At 48.3% G+C, this 22436-nt stretch overlaps 2 protein-coding genes across 6 annotated transcripts in view; one reads left to right on the top strand and one right to left on the bottom strand.

Moving 5' to 3' along the window:
- Positions 1-22436, bottom strand: part of LOC311422593 (uncharacterized protein) — a 113978-nt gene that overhangs the window by 59581 nt on the left and 31961 nt on the right. The window contains exons 3-4 of one of the 4 annotated variants that reach the window (XM_084495799.1): positions 20023-20084; positions 16712-17406 (exon numbers count right to left, since the gene is read on the bottom strand). The exons of 1 other annotated variant lie outside the window; for it this stretch is intronic. In XM_084495799.1, coding sequence (XP_084351925.1) covers positions 17275-17406; positions 20023-20084 — 194 coding nt within the window. In that variant the 3' untranslated portion in view covers positions 16712-17274. Of the gene's footprint in view, positions 1-958; positions 1031-6956; positions 7139-16711; positions 17407-20022; positions 20085-22436 lie in introns of those variants that run through there. 2 more of the 4 variants (XM_084495800.1, XM_084495801.1) reach the window with 2 other exon arrangements.
- The window catches only part of UBASH3B (ubiquitin associated and SH3 domain containing B), a 64750-nt gene that overhangs the window by 20032 nt on the left and 22282 nt on the right, over positions 1-22436 (top strand). The window contains exons 2-4 of one of the 2 annotated variants that reach the window (XM_084495794.1): positions 19626-19679; positions 20290-20476; positions 20947-21145. In XM_084495794.1, the coding sequence (XP_084351920.1) occupies positions 19626-19679; positions 20290-20476; positions 20947-21145 (440 nt within the window). Of the gene's footprint in view, positions 1-19625; positions 19684-20289; positions 20477-20946; positions 21146-22436 lie in introns of both variants that reach the window. The other variant, XM_084495795.1, reaches the window with a different exon arrangement.

Raw genomic sequence — 22436 nt, forward strand, 5'->3', positions numbered from 1 at the left:
CGGCCAGTTACACACCCTGACATTTTGAGAGCTGAATATATCATTCCTGTAATCGCCTCTAAATGTGTGCTTGCTTCTGAGTTGCCTCCCTCAAGCTCAGTGCGAGCCCAGCATACATTTTCTGTCTCTCCCTGCAGGTATAATCTGTTAGGCCCCCATACAGCACGACCGCAGTCAGATTTTGTTGACTGGATGTAAAAAATGCTCACCCATTTTAAAAACCATTTCTCAAGTCAATAGAGATCTACTGAAGTTTTCAAAATGCCAGTCTTTCTAAGGACATCCAGCTTACACTCAGCAGATTTAAATGAAGCTGCTTGATCAATCCTCAGAGACCTTTATACACCACTGAAAAAGGGAAGAAAATTCTGGTTCCTCTCAACTAGTTTTTACGATATTTGCATTAATAATGCATCTTCTGGTAGAACCCAAAAGCCCCTTTCTGCTACCGAGGTCACAAGTTAGGAAGCACTGCTCATAAATATATTGATGCCCCCACAAAAAGCTCCACCCAAACACTGGAGAGGTAACACCGTGTGAGTACGGAGAAAATGCAAGGAAAGATGGGGACTGTAGCACAGGGAGAAGTGCCCAGCTCAGCACCCCATACAGAGATGGGCTTTGCAAGGCAAATTGGAGCACAGGACCCCACCTCACCTACCCACAGAGCTTCCCAGGACAGGATTAGTCCTGGTAATGTGCCATATTTACCCTCACACATTGGGGTCCCTTTAAAATCCCATCCCAGGTGCTCCAGCATGCACAGGAAGATAAAGTCATGGAAGGCTTTGTTCTGCTGAAGGACGCAGAGCAGAGAGCGAGGAAATTCAGGCTGGATGAAAGGAAGGAATATAACCTGGGTTGGCTGAGTGGTGAATATGAATCTCATGCCCTTGCCAGAGCATCATGACTAGCAAAAGTGGCCGTATGTGGGCCTCCAGGAGCCCGGTGCTGTTACCTCCCTTGATGTGGCTGCCAAAGCTCCGTGCTCTGTCTCTGCGGACCCTGGCTTCCATCCCTGCCTCCATCCCTGCAAAAAGCAGCCAGAAGGGAATGCAATTAAGGTTGCCTTGTGCACTTCATAAAGGCTAATGCATGAAAATGAGCAGAGACAAATTACAGCAGAGTATTAGGAAGAACATTTCTAATTGGAAGGTCGGCTGGCCTCGTTCCTTCAGCCTTTGAGAACTGAGCTGAGGAAAGCAAAGGAGAGCGTGTTGCTGGGAACGGTGCTGTGCTGTCTGGGAGATGGGCAGGGTGAGTAATATGGAAACTCCTTTTCGACAAGATAATGCACTTCTTCAGTCTTTCTCAGGAAACCCAGGCACAGCTTCTGGCACTTTATTCAGGAACCTGTGTCCCTGAGAACTGAAAACCTTTTTTTTTTTTTTTTGGTAGTTTTTGCAAAGCCATTTTCCCTCTCCTCACTGGCATGTCTCTGTGGCACAGTTTAGGATGCTAGCAGAGGCTTTATTGATTCAGGAGAAAGAAATATCTCCTGTCCTGAAACTCTCAGTCACTGCTGGAACTGGGCTCCGATCCTTGCTAACGGATTTGGCTCTTCTTTTCGGTTTGTTTTCAGTTTGGCTGTGACTTCATCTTGAATTACAAAAATACCACATGCACACACTGAAAAAAAAAAAAAGAGAAAAAAAAAACCCACACCACTACTGTTCTCAGTGTTTCCTGCCATGAAGAGCCAGATCCTCTGCCTGCTCTGGCCTTCTTTCCAACCAGACCCTGTGGGCTTGGGTAGTGCCTGTAGTTTAGCTCCATGAGGGAAGGTGGAAAGCCATCACCTTGAGGCTGCCCCCAGTCTTGGCACTGCTTAGGATCACCTTGACTTATTCGAGGGGGTACAAGGTGGCTCTGATCTTGGGTAGGCCCCAGACAGGTCGCTTTTTCCCCCTCTGCCTGTTTTCCGCTCCATTAAGTGGGAATATCCCATTGATAACCCTAAGAAAAACCAGCAGGCTTTTTCGTGCGAGCGTAGCTGGGAATTAACATATTTGGTGATTAAAACTGTTCCAGGGTTCATTCATTCCTAAACGGGGAATGTGAGGTGAACGTGCATTTGCATGCACGCTTTTATTCTGTACCTCCTATCTGCCAAGGCAGCTGGGGGGGAGCAGGGGGCAGGAGGAGAAATAATAGTGTTATGCTGGAGTGTGAGTACCTCTCACACGCTCACGTACCGTACCGGGGGAAAAAAAATCATCAGCTGGTGGTTAAATAAGCCTTTGTGTAATTTTCATCTCTGATTTTCCACTCTGAGTCACCACGATTTACATGTTATCTAACAGGCAGAGCCCCGGGCTGATGTTCCTGGCTGTTCTGGGCAGTGCTGGGGGGCAGAGAGCAGCTCCTGGGGCTTCCAGAGGTGCTCCCATGCAGAAGGAGTTAATGGCAAGCCACAATAACTGTCACCAGACAATTGGGTTATAAAGAGCAGCAGTTACCAAAATACATTTTAGCCTGCAGCAGGCGGGAACAATGCAGCTATTGTATTGTGACCACAGAACTTGGCACATGATAAGCTTGAAAGGGAATCGTGTTTTGTTTATTAGGGAAGTGATGGAATCCCTCGCAAGGTTATTGTTTGCCTCCTTTTGAAGCAAAGCCCATCCCCTTTGTGGAGGGTGTTTGCAGTCCTGGGGGCAGAGGCTGAAGGGGATTTTCAGTGGTGTTACCTTTGCTCCACCAGAGATAGTCAGGAGGATCCCATAATTAACCTGCATTCCAGTGACCCTTCAGAAATGACCCCATAATTTCCACAAAGGCCATGAAAGAGCTGAAATCGTAAGGAAGTTCTGCAGAAGAGCAGCTCAGGATTTTCTATTTTCATCAGAAAACCCACTCCCTAAAAATAAATCCTGATGGGAAAGCAGGGTGTTTTCAGCAATTTTCAACGCCAGCATGTCTTGTTTGCAAACATGTAGTTCGCAGACCCAAAAAAAAAAAAGAAAAAGAAAAAGAGTTGATTTTCAGACTACATAAATGCTCAGTCCTCATGGAAATGGACAAGGTGTGGGGCTGTCACTGATTTGGCTTTTACCCAGGATTTTGTGTTCCCGTCTTAAACGTCACCCATCACTTCCCTGCAGCTCCCCATGCATTACACCATCGATCCCAGCTCGAATTTTGTACATCCCTTTGGCCACGAGCGATGTATGGGGCAGCCTGGCTCCTCTGCTGAGGGGCTGGCACGGGAGGCAGAAGGTTTCCAGCAATCAAGGGATGAGCTTTTTGTGCACCAGGTAACTGAGGGGTGCCAGGGTGGTGTAAAGGGGGCAAAGAAAAGTGTTTCGGTCACCTGGCACAGGAATTCAGATGCACTTTTTGGCTCAAGAAAGGTGCAAGGTTATGGGCAGAGGAAGACAGCTGCTGTGTGCCTGCTTTTATACTGGTTTCAGGCACTCACTGCTCGCCACGGAATGGGAAAAATAACAGTCTGCATCGGCCTTTTATCTAATTTAACCATTCTCTAGTATCTCACAGATCAGGTGCCAAATTCATCAATAAAACAAACCAAAAAAAAAAACTGCAGTGGATTAGAATGCTCACCGTGAAGGTTTTCCCAACGAGTGCAGCCTTTCACCTTTTCTGTATGAATAATGTCTGAGTTCACTCAAGCCACCTTGGTTTGGGAGAAGAGGAACACGCTGGAGGTTTTAATACAGAGAGCAGATCTTCGGATGGCGGTGGGTTATCCAAAAATGCTTTTGCCAGGCTCCCTGTTAATGGATGTACAGGCTGGAGGGCTACAGATAATTAGCCACATCCCCATCATAAATTACTATACATTTCTTGTTCCTGTGGGGAACAGCCACAGAGCTTGTGGGATGGAAGAATTGCAGTTTCTGACCCTTCTGGACTCCATCTCACAACTTCTCCAACAGAGCTCTGCAGAATTTAGGGCTCAAGAGTAATGACGGAAGATCACGAGATTGGCTTAAAGGCAGTCGGATTTAAAAAACATAACATTAACTTGAAAATAACTTTTTTCTCCGTGGTCTCTAAGGTTTTAGGATACACTTTGGTTGTTTTCTTCAGCTTTTCTCCCCAGCCGGGAAGCTGATTGACGCTGTTTATTCTAATGAAACTCATTGATTCTGAAATAATCACTTGATATTAGGAGCTATGCCATTAAAAAAAAAAAAAAAAAAAAAAGAAAGAAAGAAAGAAAGAAAATTACAGGAGTGAGGAACTCCAGTATTAGGAATACGAAAGGGCTTTTAAATTTTTTCAAAGGTTATTATGCCCTCGACACTTTGCTGATTTTTTAAAGTGCATAATTTCATTTGAGTCACTTCCCCTATAAATTACATGCTTAAAAACCTGCTGATGTTGCCTCCAATATCAAGAAAAACATCTCACTTTAGACTTTTTTTTTTTCCACCCCCCACAGTATCTCTATTTTACCTCAATAGATAATTTCAGGCAAAGAGTTTTTTTTTTTATTTTCTTTCCCTTAGGAGCAGCAGAGATGAACTCAGTTACAATTAGGTACCACATACAACGCAGAACTGTCTTAAATCTTTGGTCCTTCTGGTTGTTTTTCAACATAGAGCTTATTTTTCTGTGTTTGTAATTAACTTTGGAACTGGAATTACTCACGTTAAGCCAGGTTTAGCAGGGAGCAGTGCCCTCTCATCCTGTAAGGGTCACACCAATTGGTGCAGAGGTCCCAAAGGCATTGGGAAGCCTCTGGGATTTTCTTCTGTGGGCCTCAGTGGGTTTGGGAAGAAATCTGTGGGACCCTAAAGAATAGCAGAGGCAGCTGGAGACCTGGCTACCTCCAAATTTTGCCTGGCATTCCTCCTCTGCAATGCAAAGCTTCTCCTTTAGAGAACAAGCCACTTCTACCTCCTCCCCACCCAGCATCCATCGGGGTACCCCAAAGTGCTCTGATTTTGGGATGTGGATGATGTGCAGCAGGAATTCACGTGATCTCACCCACATTGCTCAATTACCAGACAACAGAGGCTCTGTACTCCTGCAAACATCCCCCAGACAAAAATAGGGAAAACTCAAAGAGAAGTTGAAATGTGTTTATAGCCAGAATAGTCTCCACAAAGAACACTTTGCACAGTTTTACTATTGTTGTGTTGTGTTTTTTTTTTCCCCAGAAGCATCAGCAGTTCCTTAGGCGTATGATTTATAAGAGGCTAAAATCTAAATTATGCATAAAAAAAAAAAAAAAAAAAAAAAAAAAAAAGGGAGAGATGCAACTGGAGGGTAATAATGCGTTTCAAAAATAACTTCGGATGCATCGTTCAGAGCAGCAGCCTATAGCCAGGAGTGCCCAGTCAGCAAAGGCAGCAGAGGATTAAAAACTGCTCTTCCCTACGTAAAATAACTGGTAGAGATTTGGGGTTTTAAATTCGGCAGCAGCCGGCCTATATCCTGGAATCCTGGATCTATTTGGAGGACTTATCTGGGCCTGGTGATCCAGAAATACCCTAAACAAAACAGAAAACTGAGCCTTGCTCTCGGGGCAGCTGCCTTGGCAGTGCTGACTCCCATCGCACCCGCCTGGAGGTGGGGAGGACACTGCAGATCTGAGCCGTCTGAAATTATTTTTCAGACTGAAAAGAAAGAAAATCTGTTGCAGACATGCTGCTACAACACAGCCTAGGGCAGACGTTTGTGGATATAGAAATCCTGAAGCCATTGCTTTGAATTCTCCAGGCACCAGCCCTCTCAGTCCCCCTTAAGCTGTTCTGCACGCGTTAGGGCAGGTTTCTGTCTTCCTGCTTACCTTCACTGAAATGCAGGGAGGGGTGATTTACTAATAATTTCTATCAGGCTGCTTAGAAGGGGATTTAGGTGAGGATAAAGAAGCTGTGAGTCACACGTAAAAGACGCTTCCACGGTTTAACTTAGAAGAACTTCCCCCTCGGCTCTTCTGCTCGCGTAGGTACCATACTATGACTAGTTCGTCTCTCACAGATGATTTTTTTTCCTTCTCTGCGTACTAGCTGGAAAGTGTTGTACTGTTATTTTTGTGACGGTGCTGTTGAAAGATCCCCAGATACCATCACACCGACAGCACGCCGCCCAGGGGTTTGTAGGGCCGTGGGGAGCCTACACCAGAAAGGACAGAGCTCTCCGACCATAGGCACAGGAAAAGAGATGAGAGGAGCACTTTCATCTAACCTCTGATGTCAGGAGGTGATGCTCACATCTGGACCAGCAGTCTCAATTTTTTTTTTCCAGTTAATGGGGAGAAACTGGTACTTGTAGAGCATTGCTCATCTGACCTATTCGAAACGCAGGTTCCTACACTAGACGCAGGTGCCTACGCCGTGAATTGCGACGTGTAAGAGGAAGGGTGCCACCTTACAAGATCCGTGCCCTTCACTGAAACCACCCACAGAGTGAGCAATTGGTGCCACAGCTCTGGAGCAAAGCCCCTCAGACTTTGCTTGAAGCTAAAGCTCATTCTCGTGCATCTATCTCAAGAGCCTTTTAACCGTCCACATTTCCTACCACTAGAAAACAGATCCAAGTGGAAAACCAAAGGAAAGATGGAGAAATCTAGGCAAAAACCAATGGAGAACCACCCAGAAATGCATGATACACATTCTCCTTCCGTGCCATTTCCCAGTTCCCCACCAGCTGCCAGCACTCGAAACCCAAGGCAGGTCCTGCTCCTGCTCCAGCCCAGCTCCTGGGGTTGCTGCCAGGGGAACAGAGAAGCAATTCCTGCCCAGCTCCCTTCTCTTTGCACTGGAAGAGTGTGAGACACCCATCTGGGAAGTGACAAAGCCACCTTCACAGACAGACTGCACAAAAATATTCTTTGGAAGTGTTAAAGCCAGAACAATAGCAGTAGGGAAGGCGATATGTCTGAGCTCGTGCACCACCCCTTATTCCTTTCCCCACAGAGCTGCAGGGCAGATGGCTCTGGGCATGCAGTTCCTTGCCCCGTGGGCTTTAGTTTTATGTGAGGGCTGTGTTGTGAATGCAGGCCCTGGCTTGCTCACAAACATTTATCTCTGCTGATATCAGAGCTCCAGCTGGGTGTCAGGGTCAGCCGGTAACAGGTTTTCCCCTTTCCTTTTTTCAGGGAGTTTATGGTTCTCCTGGGACGAAGTTGACTGCTCCCGGGGAAGGCAGTTACGTTGCAATACTCCTAGGGTAGGGGAGGGTAAAAGGGAAGTGATACGACAATAATCACTGATTAAAAAGGAAGAAGGAAAAGAATAAGAGCTAGTGGCAGGACTGCTAAATGCTGATCAATGCTTTAAGACAGCCTTTGATTTTTTTTTAATTAATTATACATTCCCTCATACTTTGTACTGCTGTTGATTTAATTGGACTCCTTATTTTTAGACAGCTACAGCGAGCAGAAGATAGGGTACAGCTTTCAGAAGCTCAGCTCCAGCCTAATTCAGCCTCATTCAATTCCACTGGGAGCAAAATCAGGCTACTGCTGAGCTCTTCTGAAAGCCTGGTGCTCTTGCTGCAGTTGAGCACACCGAAGGTTTATCTGCCTTACAGGATGGAATAATTTCCAAGCACAGGAATCCAAGCAGAACCGGGCTCAGCACCCCCAGATATCCCAAAACCTTAACATAGGGAAGAATAAGTGCTGAGCAGCAGAAAAAGGTACCGAGGGCTGTGTCCTAGCAGAATTTGCCCTGATACTCACTTCAGCCTCACTGCTTGCAGTTTATTTGCATGCCGACGTGCTTTGCAGAGATAAAGCATCAAGAGTTAATCTACAGAAGAGGCGAAGAGGGGGGCACTGAGAAATGTCTGTTTTCAGCACGAAATCATGCATTGCTGCAGGTGAAAGGGATGCAGGGGGCTGGAGACCGCTCCTGCAAGCACACAATAATTCAGGTTTCATCGAGCCTCCTTATCTGTGCTTCCCCAGGGGCTCTGTGACATTGCGGAGAGAGGCAGAGGTTAGCAGGAGCGGGCCTGTTCGGAGAATGGGGAAGGACTGAGGCCAGGGGCTTGTTACCTCCTGTGCCTGTACACACACGAACCAGCAGCTGCCAGCACTGGGAGCACAGGATCCTGCAGACCTGAGGCTGGGAGGCCATCGCCCTGAAATATTTGGGGATTTCCTCTCGCCATGGGATCATCAGACACATGTGTCTCATCAAAATGCACGTTCTGCTCTCTCAGCTTCCCCGGGATAATCATTTCCACAAAGCTTTCCCAGTCTATCTGCAATTGCAGCCATATAAAAGTGCTTATGTTGGTACAGTTCATCCCCTTTCAGCTCTGAACTCGGGTACAGGGCTTGGGTTCTGCCTACCCTGATGAATCTCCGGCAGAAAGACATGCAGAGCGTGCCTTAGCTGCTTTGAACCTGCTCTGTCTGTGAAGGACCAGCTCCAGCAATGCCCAAACTCACAGAGCTGCGTTTTGTGCACCTCTGTCTGATGGCTGATGCTTTACTTAGGACCGCAGCATTTCTTAGGGCTTGCTTCTGTAAGGATCCTCTGATGTCTAGTAGCAAGTAAGCTCACCTTAGTCTCATCCAGCTGGGCAATTCCTGAGGTTTCTTATGGCTGTCTGTTCTGTAGCTATTCTGTATTTTCTCTTTTTGCCTTAGCCTCAGGCTCTCCAGGCCTGGCTCCTGGCTGGGGATGGCAAGGCTGTGGCTGGCTCGGGCTGTACACATTAGGGCAGCGGTTCCCTGGCTGGGTCTGCTTTCAGAAGGCAACGCTGGGCTGCAGGTTTCTGCTCTGTGACATGCACTGGGGTGAGTTTGCCTCTTGGAAGAATGGGATTCTGGACTCCAGAAGGGCTCTCCCACCTCTTCTGGCACACTTACACACACCATTTACCATCCACGGCTGGGTGTCAGCCTCTGAAATTTACAGCAAATCATTATTCTTAGCTAGTATCTACTATTCTCCTTTCCTGCCTACTTTTTACACAGCAGCTCTTCAATATTTATCAAGAAGGAAGCTTCCGTACTCACAGCAGCCTGCATAGCAAAGTAGTCTTTAAAACCAAGGGGACTTCACAACCAGTCCTTTTCCACCCTTAGCACCTGCCACTCATTTAATTTATAGCTCTTCTTCCTTCCATTCCCCAAGAGCCCACTCTGAGAGGGTGGAGAGAGGGGGGCTTGCAAGCAAGGCTGGCGTTTTGCAGTGCCAGCACTGCAGGATGCTCCTCCCAGGCACTGCCTGTGATGCAGCACATTTGGTAGTGCTGCTGTTAGGGACAGCTGCTGGATAGCAGGAGCAGAAGCGGAGCAGTGCCGTGCAGCACGGCACAGATTTCCATCAGCCTGATGGAAAGAAAGACCGAAATCCTATTGCCATTCCTGCTGCATTTACCAAAAAAAAAAAAAAAATGCACTTCTGAGTATGCTTTCAAGATAGCAGACACGCATGCAAACTAGAGAAGTTGGGGATCAGTTGTAGAAGATTTGCATCGTGAATAATTTTAGAAATACACCCCCACATCAGTTCGTGTACTCCAGTGCGGGGGAGAGCTCCGCTATGGAAATGAGATGATGCCAGGGGGGGTGTGTGTGTGTCTGCCTGTTTTACAATACCTGCCTGAAAAGATCAATCTGGATAACAAGGTCTGCAAGGCAAGCATCCAAGACTTGGCCTCCTACACAGCCCTGGCACTCGGATGAGGTGTGCCTCCACTTGGGAGATGCTTCTGGTAAAGTGCTAAGGCGAGGTGCAAGCCGTCCTTGGTGACTGGCAAAGGAAAACTGACGAGAAAAAACACTTGGTTCTCAGACAACACGTGCACAGGTACACAGCACAGGCTTTGCTCAGAAACAGGAGTGAGGATTTGGCCTTCTTTTTTTCCCAGTCCATTGCTCCCAGTACCGGAGGTGTCAGAATTAAAATGATGGTGGAATTGAACTGATCACGGTGGGACTCACTTGGCCGTGATTCTCGGTGTGCACCTGCAGGAGCTCAGCACCCTCAAGGTCAGCACGGCGAGGCTGGCGGGTATCCAGCAGTGCACGATAGCTGCTGGATTTGGGAGCCCTTCGTTGAAGGCTATGAACTGGGTCAAGGAGAGCCCCACGGGGCGAGGATGGAGCAGGGCTGCAGCAGATCTTTGGTCAGGTCTGGTTTCTTGCTTTTTTTGGGATGGTGGTGGTGGTTTTCAGTACAGCACCGCTCCAGCGAATACACAACCAGTTGTTACCTGCTAGCATCAAATCCCCAGGGCTTCAGAGAACCGAAAAAAGTTATTTTTATCTTGGCAAACGCTAAAATCCTTAGAAATCCTGCCTGAAGAAAGAACGGACCCAGAGCCTTGATTTGCAATGACCTTCCAGCACGTGCTTTGCAGGAGAGCAGCTGCCATATGCTCGTACCTCCCTGAAGTGTCTCAGTCCATGCTTGAAGTTAAACATATGCATAATCACTCTTCGGTGGAGGGATGATCACTAAATGCAGGTACCAAGGTCTTCCTATTTTCCTCCTGCAATTCGCTTATTTATTCTGCGAGAATATGATCAGGTACAGGAATAAAGACTACAGGGGGGACCGACAGGCTGTATAAAATCAGAAAAGTATGTGGGGAAGTATTCGGAGTGTGTGATAAAGTTTTCATATTACGTTCTCAGCTCCTCCTTTATCTCAGTGTTTCTCAGTTTATCACAATTCTCCGTTTCCTGTTCCCTTTTAGACATCAAACCCAGATACTTCATGTGGCTTTTTTTTTTTTTACCCTTCCATAGCAAATGGTTAAACCTTTCAGATACTCTTCTGTACAAATTCCAGATCGTTTATCTGGACACGACAGGGAATTTTTAATACATAATCTGGTATAATAGTCCTGCCGGGACTTTATAACTTCTCATTGTAACTGATTTTGTAACAGCAAAATAATTACACTGGTCATTTTTATAGCTTCTGACACCTGAAGTTGGTAAAGTGGGGTAAGGCAGAGGTTAACACAGCGATACCTCATTCTGATTCAGGTATCCCACCTTACTTTGGTGTGCGGGACTCTCAAAAGCATCCACATTTGCCTAAATTTGCTCCTCTGACAAGAAGTTGAACAGGCAAACCAAAACCTCCATCACAGCGCTAGGTACAGCTTCACTTGAAATCCAGCAGAGACTTGCTCTAGTTGGGGACTACATGTTTTGAGGACTACATGTTTTGAGACCCACTACAGTTACCCACATTGAAATTCAGACCAGATCTTGCTTTTTTTTTTTTTTCTAACGGAAACTTTGACATTAGCCTCAGTCACTGCTTTAACTGCACACTTCAAACTCTCCGAGGCCAAAGACTGAGACCTCTGCGTGATGTCTCACCCAAGGATGGAGCCTCAAGCACCATGGTGCTGCCAGCCCCACCTGGGGGCTGTTTCAGCCCTGAGTCAGTGGCAAGTGTGCCTCACTCTCTGCTCCATCACCCCTCCTTTCCCCCACGTCCTACAGCACCTCAGGCTTCTCACCCGGGTTTCCACCCCAATAGTGGTCTGACTTGGACCTACCTTGGTGGCAAGAAACAGCAGGCAAGGAAAACTTGCTTGAAAAGTTGTGAAATAGTTGTGCTAGTGAAAACAACCGAGCTTTAAAAAATTCCTGAACAGAGCCGTCTAGAGCAGGAGGCTATTTTGAGCGTCTCTTTTTGCCTTTAACCCAACTATCTCAGCACCCCACCCTTCTTCCTTCCACCTTCCTTAATTTCTTAGACTTCCTTCTCGTTGCTTTGCGTGAGGCTATTTTAGGTGTGGGATTCTGGTTAGCTTCTCGCTGGGCATCTACTTCTCGTTTTCTGTCCCTGGGCTTTGCCTTCTCAGCAAAGCTGCGGGTCCAGTGGTGCACACAACAGGTAGGATCCCCCCATCAGACAGAGCTCACGAAAAAAAAAGAAAACCAGCTGCCTTTCCTTTTAGTAGAAAATTAGCCCATCTCACACAGTGATCATTGTTAAGGGTTTATTACACATCGCCCCGTGAAGCCTCACCGTGGAGCCCCCAGAGGGGTTTACTTGTGGTGTATTTTCCTCTGTCTACCAAGATGGAAAGGGACTGAAAGAGTGAATTTGGCTCTGCAGGCCCCAAGCTGATGCTCCACTGCCTTTGAACAAAAATCGGGGTGCTTGTTGCTTGCACACAGGTGGCTGGTACGCTACCAACCTCTGTTTTGTCAAGTCAGCACATTCAGAAGGGCCTTCAGACTCCCCCTTTGAGGATGTGCACGACACACAGACCTGGACTCCGGTCTAGCAAGAAGTTTGCATCTCAAGCTTCATCCCAAGACCCAAACCGAGTAGCTCAAAGCTTGGTTTTCAGTCTTTAGCTATACCATGCTGGCGTTGGCCTGCGTTATCCCCACCCATCTGCTCTCTGTTGGGCTGGGAAAACTTCCCTTTGTCTCTGGGCTTTGCTCTGGCTCTGCAGAGGATGTGTCAGCTCTCCGCTGGCTGACACCACGAGGCTCCCACCTACTCCTGGGAGCAGCACATCCAAACCTCCTCGCATCGTACTGAGTGGTAGTCCCAGAAAGTGAAGGCTCGGTGGCTGCAGGGCTGGAGTTCCTGGTACAGCCCAGTGTCACCGACTTCACAGAACAGCAGCTTGCTGGCAAATTGTGCAACTGCACCGCCCCCAAACTTCCTGTTTTGAAACCCCAAGAAGCTGGAAAATGTTAACACCGGCACTTTAAAGTGCTAGTTGTGGCATTTTTTTTTTCTTCTTCCTAAAGATCGACATGATACTAAAAAAAAATTACGTACAGAGGAGTCGAGCGGGGCTGCATGAAGGAACTGGGGGCAGAAAAGCAAGCACATGTCTCTGCAGGGAGCCCTGGGCAGAGCAGAGCATCCCAACAAAACCATGCCCTCTTTCCACGACTTGCTGCATGATATTCGGCAGCTCATTCCCTTTCTACATCCCACCTCCGTGCGTTAGGGTGTACGGGGTGCTCTCCATCACCGTGCCAAGCTTTTTGGCAGCAGGTCCCGGTGCTTCCAGCCGAAGGCGAGCTGTGCTGCTCCGGAGCAGGAGGCGAGGTGACAGATGGAGAGGCAGGTGCTCGCGAAGCAGCATCACCATGTGCCATCTCCAGCCACCTGGCCCGTCCTCCCCTCCTGCAGATCCACGCTCTGCCCCAAAACCCAGCCGGGATGGGGAAAAGAGGCCCCAGCCACGGGATGAGCGGGATGTAGAAAACAGCCCCTGCAAATCTCTGTTCCACTCCGGCTCGTTGCTGTTTAGGAAGAGCAGTTAGAAAGAAGAAAGCATCGTGTTTGTCTTGAACACCGCGAGGGAACTTATTTATTTCCAACCAGCATGACAACTGCTTCCTTTTCTGGCTATCACTGCAACTCCAGATGGTACATTTGAGCGTACTCAAACCCCTAACTTGGCTCCATACAAAGACGTCGTCTTCCTGGTTAGCTAAAAGTGTATTAATAGGATTGGGATAAAAGTTCCTGCTCCCCTGTGCTGCGCAGAGTGCTTGAATAATGACATTTTGCTCATTGGGCAGCATCCTGGCGAGTATTTAAGTGAGCTGTTTGAAGGGGACGAGCCTCTGCTGAATGTGACTCAGTTGTAAACACCTTCTATTTGAATTCAGATTCATTTAGATTTGAGTTTCATTTAGATTTTCATCTCCTTTAGATTTGAATTTAGATTCAAATAGAAATTCTCAAATGGTTTTGAATTAGACTCGAAATATCTGATTATTTCTGATTCTGTATTTGATTATTTTGTTAAGCCTCGCAGTTCTGCAAGCCTTTAAGAGCAGCAGTCGTTGCCTATCTTTATCATCCCTACACCCTTTTCCCAGTGCTTGCTCTGCACCAAAAAGCTGCACCTTCCTCAATCTCCCAGCTGAGGTGGGAGAAAATTTAGGGCAACTTTTTGTACCTGGAGCTGCCCTAGGACTAGCAGGAGGTGACAGTGTGTGACCGATTCGAGCCAGCCCTGTCCCTCCGATGGGACCTGGTGGGGTGGCTGGCGACTGCACGGCCGAGCCTGTGCCTCACATAAAAGCTGTGCTGTTATTGTTTTAAAGAAAATAATATCCTGTTTCCTTTCTAAACTGTGTATCTCTTGAAAAATGTTAAATGGCTGCTACATTCCTGTCTTTATCCCGGACACTTTTTACGAGTCTGTACTTCCCTCTCCTTGTGCTTTAACAAGCTGCCTAAGCAGAGGATTAAGGGAATGACTTAGTGCACATGTGCTAAAAAATCCACCTTCAAAATCTTACACAGCTTAAAAAACCAAACAGCCACAGCCAGCCAGGCCCCCGCTCTCTGCACTTAAAAATAATTGTCATCGTCGTGTGGTCAGCCTGCAGCTTGCCAGCTGGCCTCTCCTCTGAAAGAAAGAACATTTTAAGTGATGGAAACTAGAAATACATAGCAGCGCTTTTCCCAAACTGATTTCTGGTGGGGTTTCCCATTTCTCTCTCTTTCCTATTACCAGAGCTCGGCACTCAATGGCTGGGAGTAAGCAAGCACGGCTCAGGAAGGAGGAGGAAGGGAAGCACTGAGCCCTGTCATGCTGTCAGGCACCTTCTGTAAATATTTACGTGACCTACAGGATACAGCACAGTTTGAAATCTTGCAGTCCCCGTAGCCACTGTGCAGTCGTGCGGTTCCCTGTGCTCCTCTTCCCGTATTTCAGATGAGATGTGGGGCTTCATGTAGCTGGGATCTGCTTGTAGTGTGCACTGACCTGAACTGGGGATGCTGCACCAAACCATGGGTACCTCTGCGGATCCCAGCAAACAGAAAGGAGCTCACATCTTGAGGATGTAGCTGTGATTGGAGTCACGCAGTTCAACACGACGAGGACTTTATGTCCTCCATCACACAGGGAAAGCAGCAGAAGGATAAGCTAAGGTAGTGCTTGGAGGACTGAGCTAAAGCTCGCTGAAGGGAAGAAAAAATATTCCCCCTGCCACGCACTGATGCTACACTGATTTCTTCCTTGCAAAAACTCCTGGGTGTTTTGTGTTTTTTTTTTTTCCTTACAAAGTGTAGAAAAGGAACCTACCCGCCCCCCCAACCAGGAACTTGATCCCTAGTGATATCTTCCTGTCCTGACCCTATTTATAGAAGGAAGGTCACCCGAATGAGAACAGAAACGGTATCATATGATTTTTGGTGACCAACTGAGTTCTGAATATTGAGGATTCGGAGGAACACGTTTGAATAGCCCACAACAAAAAGCATTTGAGCAGAACACCTCACCACGGCCGTTTGTGCTTGTGGGACAACAAAGCAGTGAGTTATGGGGAACGTGGGTATTCCTACACCAAATAATCAACTAATCCGATGGACAGAAGGTTTGCTAGCAAAATCGTTCTTCAATGGGCAGTTGTTCATTGAGAGCCCAAAACAGAGACATTTCCACTATTGTGCTGTGAGCGGGAAAAGCAATTGCTGAAAACTGCAAAAATGAAGGAACCTATAAATGTCGCTGCAGGGGCAATTTGGAAACGCAGACCAGAAAGCTGCAAATGTTACTGTGTGCAAAGTGTACACAGACTTAAAAAAAAAAAAAAAAAAAAGTCAGGGTTGAAATAAATACGTATACCTATCTGCATACTGTTTGCATAACTGCATATTTTATGTACTCCCCCCCAAACGAGCCAAACTAAAACTGCTTATTTTATAATCCTAACAAAACCGCGCCGTGTGACAACGTTTCTCTATCAGACTCCTTTTGCATAAATTACGATCCGTAATTCCTCCCTTATCATGTCAGGCAGCTTCAAACTGAACCTCCCGACGAGGAGAGCCAAGTTCTTCCATCACATTTAACGCAGCTTCCAACAAATCTTTCTTTACACGGCTAAATATTTTATGGGCCAAAGATTCGGGGCTACTTGAAATGATGAATTCATCCCTCCGAGGGGTTTCGTTGCGGGATGAGAAGTTTGTCTGGGCTCGAGGCATGCAATGAAAGGGAAGATTTAGTCATTCCCTTTCTTTTACAGGCTGCCTCCTTCCTTCCATTGCTCATTCACAAATCCCTGGTGCCTTCGTAGGCAGACAAGCCGTAGGTGGATCTGAGGTAGAGGCTGCTGCTGGCGTTTGCTGCTGCCTCCGTGGGCAGCGCCGTGCAGCAGAGCAAGCTCCTTACACACACCGGGGTCAGCGGTGCCCGCGGCAGGGTTTCCATCTCTGCTTATCGCAGCAAAAGGAGAGACAGCAGAAAGAGGGAAAATTCAGCCCCAAGCAGCAGCAGGCAGAAGGGCGACCCCTTTATGAATTAGGCATTGCTTCTGGAGAACACGCGAGCTCTCTGGACCCGAGGGTTCAAACCTGCTGCGTGACTCAGCCTGCGCGAGGAGGAGGAGAGGAGGCTGCCCGTGGTGGTGGCAGCAGCTCCGGGTGCCCCAGGGGCCACCTCCGAGGGCTGGAAGGGCTCAGCCCTGACAGCACAGCCTGGCTGCGATGGAGCCTGGTGAAACGTGGGCACAGCCACACTCACAGCCCCAGCACATCAGCCGATCGCTGCCCTGGCATCACCACCCTGAAGCCTGCACAGTTTTTTAGGGATAAAATATAACGTGGGTGCAGGTAGAGATGCATCAAACAGGTCGCTCCTGCCCCTTGCTCTGGCAGCAACGCTCACCTTCCTCTTTAAATTGGGCTGGAATAAGAAAGCTGAGCGACTACAGAAGCAGGATTTCTGCGTGGTGCTGCTGAGACTGAAGGCTCTATGGTTAATGCATCATTCCCCATTACAGCCATTTCCTCTGAAGTAAATGGGATCCTGCCATTATGCTTTATGTTTATTGATATGCATTTCCTAGCTGAATTGACGTTCCCCTGTTGCTTTTTTTTTTTCTACCTTGAAATTGCAGGAAGCCAAAAATCCTTCAAGAGTACTGAGTTAAATTCTGGAGTATGCAGAGCTGTGTGCTCCTGCATTAAGTGGGCCGGGGTTAAAATGGGCACCAGTTACACATTAATATGTGTGTTTCAGGGCAGCAACACTGGTCCTGCTAAGGAGTCAAGTGTTTAGGACACATCCTAGCAATATTCAGCACCATGCAACCAGTGGTTCAGTGGAGGAAGATTTTCCTTGTGACTCGACTGAAGAGAGTCACAGGGAGGCTTTTGAGGTTGATCAAATCCAAAAACACTTTGTGGTGGCTAAAATACCTGCGGTGCTTTTGGCAGGCATTGCTATTGGGATCTTCTTTCTCCTTCTCCAAAGCCTCCGTGCGCCCACCTGCAGTCGGCCGTAGCCTCGCCCTCGCTTTCTGCTCCAAATTGCTCTCGCGTGCTGCTGGGCATCGTTAAAGGAGCGCCCTGTGCTTCATCTCGGAGGCAGCTGCAATTAAGAACAGGAGGAATCAGGAGGCTCAGGGGGCTCGTAACACTGCACAAAGCCTTTCACCTCCGATCTGCATCCAGCTGCAACGTTTGCGTGAGCAGAAGTGGTTGCTGCACGGTGGCGGTTGGGTGGACTCTGAAAAATAAGTTGTTTGCTGCCTTTTGTCTTTTTCTGCTGCATCTGTGTCACCAAACCGCTTCTTTCCACTAGCTGCAGTGCTCCAGCCAACACTTGCTACCCAGCACGAGGAAATGTGAGCACCTAAAGCCGTAGCTCGTCACCTCATTGAGTGACCTGGTTTCCTCCGGAGCTGAATTGTGGCTCCCCGCTCCCACTGCACTCAGCAGTCGTGAAAACCGGGCCACTTCTTGAAGTGACCAACGTAGCCGTGACCGGCCTCGAGTGCTCAGCTTTTTAAGTCAATTTTGACAGCGGGGCACCCAGATGTGGCTCCTCTCCCAGCTCTGCCTGCGGAGATGGGTATTGGGGAGGGATTTGGGGCATGCCCTGTTCCGTGCCTAACCAGGAGCTATCAGCCATCAACGTCATTCCCAGCGTTAAATTAAAAAAGAAATAAAATTCTCTCCGTTTCAGGCCCCGTGATAAAAATATACCTCGCCCTTTGTTTGGTTGATGCAGCAGTTCCTCCTTGCACTGAAAATTAAATTGGGAAGGGAGTTTTATTGTCCCTGTGGAGGAGAGAGGCATCTATTGAAAGCGCTCATGAACGAAGCATGGGGGGCCCAGCCCAATGTTTTCTGATGCTTTTTGGGGTCCTGTGAGTACAAAGGCAGCAGAGAAGGAGCTGCAGGGAAATCCAGCAGAGCTCCATCGTCCCGCTAGGTTGTGCTTGACTCTTTCACAGCTCTGCTCCGGGGTCTGGGGAGAGCAAAGAAGGAGGAGAGCCAGCTTGTCTGCCCTCGCCTTGCAGCTGGAGAAACTGCTCCCAGAGCTTCTCTGACAGAGCAGAGCGGGCTGTGATGTTGACCGTGCACGATGCATCCCTCCAGAAGGCAGGTGCCTGGCCCAGCAGCCCGCTGAGCTCAGATGAATGCTGGCAGATAAGGGCAGCAAAGCGCCTCAGGAGGAAGTATTTTCATAATCGCCCCTTTGCAACACAGCTCTTTTTTTTTTTTTTTTTTTTTTTTTTTTTTTTTTTTTTTAGCATTATCTTTCTGCCTTCCTCTTGCTCTCCAAATGAACAGAAATATGTATATTCACGGGGTGGGGAAGCCAATGGCAGAGCCGAAACACAGCTGAGTCAACAACACGCGTCTCTGACCAAGCGGGCAACGTTTCACCCTCCCGCCTGGTTATCAGAGGGCTTTCAAAAGTCAGCACCGCACACAGAAAGGGCAGCGGAAACTCAGCACATGCCCTGCAGAAGCAAGAAATGCCAGAGGGTCCCTGCTGCCCTAATCCTACAGCCAAGGCCCTGGGACCCTGCAGTTGTGACCCTTTGTGACCTGAGCCTGATTTCTGCCTCAAGGCCCTAAAATTTCTATCCTTTTCTGCCTCCTTCATTCATATTTTTTTGCTAAACGTTTCTGCCTGCTGGATTCTGGGTGAATTCTTCGTTTTGGCAGTCTCTGGCGTCAGAAAGCTGAGCTGATCCCCAGCTGCATTTCGGTGCTGATGCTGAGCATTTTGGAAAACTCGACTGGGATAAAAAGGCAGCGTCGCACTGGGTTGTTCTGCACCTGAACAACTTGCTGAACAGAAGACTTTGGTGCTAAAAGCTGGGGGAAAAGGGATATTGAGGCATCCCGAAGGGGAAAAAAAAAAGCAAAAGAAGTGCACATTCATGCAATAAGGACTGAAGAGTGCTAGCAAATTTTGGCAGGTTACTCTAACCTGAAAAATCTCAGCTTTGTGCCCCCTGGTGGCAGCTGCATTTCTCTGGTCCTCGGTGCCACTGCAGTGCCTGCACCTCAGAGCCAACCCTTTTCGTTTCCCTGCTGAGCCAATGCCCAGCGCAGAGGCCATTAGATGCCATTAGCAAGAAGCCTGCTAGGAGGTTCTTCACTATCCAGAAAAGCACCAGGGAAAATCCAGAGGTTCAGATAAATCATTGCAGGCCTAGGCTGGCAACACACAGTGCGGTTGGTTTGGATGCTGGGTGTACGGCTGTAATTATTTTAATTATCCTAGGCTTCACCCCAAAACTTGACTCAGTTTTTCTGTGAGTATTCACAATATGTAACCCTGCTTGGAGGGAGTTAAGGCAGAACTTAGCTCCTGCCTAATGTGAGATTAAAGATGTCTATCTTGCTCGGCTCAAACAATAGATGAGGCTATGTCCATACAATCCAGCTGAAATAGTCTTTTTTTTTTTTTTTCTGCTTTCTTTTCAGACAAAAAGCACTGGCGTCAACAGGTGGAAGAAGCGTTCAAGCAGCATGCGACTGGTTGGTATGAAGTAATAAATGTTCAAAAGAGAAAAAGGAATCAGTGAATGGAAAGGCTACAATTTTAGCCAGTAGGATGTAAAATGTTATGGCAGAAGTTTTCTTTTAACAAGGGCACTGCCTGGAAAGCAGTAGCAAAATTAGAGAGCTATTATTTAAGTGCTGCAAATAAGCAACCAAGAAGCAAGCCTTGGCTGAGGGAGGTTGTGATCGCACGTAATAGTAACAGCAAGGTGAGAGGAGGAACTGCTGCTCTCCACCCTGGTGCCCAAACACCAACCCGAGAGCCACCTTCGCAAAGATGCTGAGCAATTTCCAGCGCTTTCCCTGCCGTGTTTTGTACCTCAAATGTCAGAGAGGCAGAAGCAGTGACGGAGGGTAGATCTTCAGAGCCTCGGTCTGAAACTACAAACCCATTTTGTGTGTTACTTAGGAGCGGTAATGGGCTGCAAGAGAGACAGCGCAGCTCTGTGCCTGACCCGTAAGAGCTGATTTTTTCCATAAAGGGAGAAGGAAAGGGAGCGAGGACAGGGCAGGCTGATTCTGCTGGAAAAAATATAAATTAAACATGCCTTTGTATGTCAGTCTAACACTTCTTTCTCCCCCTCAGGCTGTTCTCCCATGTGGGTGACCCATTCCTCGATGACACCCTGCCCCGGGAGTACGTCCTCTACCTGCGCCCCACCGGCCCCCTGGCTCAGAAGCTCTCCGAGTTCTGGCAGCAGTCAAAGCAGATCTGTGGGAAGAACAAAGCTCACAACATTTTCCCACATATCACCCTCTGCCAGTTCTTTATGGTAAACCAGAGCTCCTCTTTTTGCTGCTTTTCTGCATGCATTGATGAGCGGCCCTCGCCAGGCTCGGGCTGGAGGTGCTGCACACTTGGTTTGGTCGCTGCAGACGGGTTTTTGTGCTCAGAGTTCAGGGGTGTTAGGACCAGAACTGTCTGATGGCTGGGCTTGTCGGGGAGGGAATTGATTTTTTAGCAAGGTGTTTTCAGGGAGGAGCAGCAGACCAAATTCTCATAACCTCCAGTGACTGTTAACATGGGAATAGGCAGCGCTGGGGTGAGGTTAGGAAGGTTGCTTTGGGGCAGCTGATTCTGCTTCAGGGGCAAGGGGGGGACAGATGATGCCTGACCCCTATTTCTGTGACCCGGGGCTTTTTCTACCCTTCCTGCTCACCCACCCAAGCCCTTCCTTTCTCTGAGTGCACTCCAGAGCTAAGCACAGGCATAATGCAATGCTTGTCCTCTTCCCTTCGGCAGTGCGAGGACAGCAAGGTCGATGCTCTCACTGAAGCTCTGCAGGCCACCGTGATGCGGTGGAAGTGCAAATTCCCTGCCCCTCTGCCTCTGGAGCTCTACACGTCCTCAAACTTCATCGGGCTTTTCGTCAAGGAAGAAAGTGCTGAGGTGCTCAAGAAGTTTGCTGCAGACTTCGCTGCAGAGGCAGCCTCCAAAGCAGGTGAGTGACTGCAGGCAGCCAGCGAGTGCTCGCAGCTTGGGCAGGGCCTGGGCTCGCTCTTGCAAACCCTTGCAAAGCTCCCTCCCCAAGAATTAACCCCAGCACGAGTGGCTCTCCTAACAGACTGCTCCTGAGGAAGAGGAGAGGAGAAGATGAATAATTTTTTTCCTAAAAGAGCTATTCCCAAGCCAGGCTGATGTACCAGCCCTGATACAGGGCTCCTTTCACTACAAGACGCTACATTTCCCTTTGCCACGTCAGAAAAAAAATCCCAATCGGCTGCATTTTACTGCACTGAGGTATTTTGCTCATGCCAAGAACTACATTTATTACTACAAAAATATATATTGTGACCACTCACCCAGCACGTAGCCGTCTTTGTTCAGCTGTGTAATTTAACTTGAGGTACCAAGGACTGTGATGCTGCGTGGCATGAAAGCCCACACTCCTCTCAGAGTGGCCATTTCAAAGGTCATCTTTCTCACTACCCTATCAGTGCTGTGATGCTTCGCCATGACTGGGCAAAGGGAGAACACCCAATTAATGCGATACACACCGGGAGCTAAATGTCAGGGCTGCCCACAGAAAGGCAGCAATACCTACAAGCTACAGAAAGGGTGGCCTGAGGGCAAAGAGCCTGAGAGGAGCACCCTGCTGGGCGCCTTGTTTGTCAGAGCTTTTTCAGTTTAAAGATCACCTCGCACTTAGTCTCAAGTGTTATCTCCTGAAGGGGAAGTTGACATTTGGCGGTTCCTTAACCTTTCAGCTAGACACAGCCCGCGAGGCTGAGCGTTTCCTGCTCCTTTCGCTAGCACGAGCCGCTGTCACAAAGCTTTCCTCTGCCTTTGGGTCTTTGCTGCGTTTCTGAGACGCACACCCAGGGCGAGAAGACCCGAGGTGCCCTTTCCAAACCTCGTGGCCCAGCCACAACACCTGGTCCTTCCTTCTCAAAGGCTGATCCCGGAGCTTAAATGCATCAAGACACAGCCACGGCCGAGCCCCTGAGTGTCTCCACCTAGACAGGCAGCCTGTGACACCGTGCAGAGCAGCTCCAGGCGGCTGCCCTGGTTCAGAGGAAGAAGTACAGAGGTGCTGTAGGTTCATCCCACCTCTGAAATGCACTGCTTCTGCCTAATGGTGACCTAGAACTTCCCTTCCCTTTAGAAGAGGCAGGAAATAGTCGTTAGCATTACAAACGCACTCCGTACCCCAAAAATGCTGACCCAGAAGAGAAGGAGGCACCAACAGCTTCCAGCAGACTTCGAGCCCTGCAACAGCTCCAACTCGGACC

This window comes from Aythya ferina (assembly GCF_964211825.1).
Source record: "Aythya ferina genome assembly, chromosome: 22".
NCBI lineage: Eukaryota > Metazoa > Chordata > Aves > Anseriformes > Anatidae > Aythya > Aythya ferina.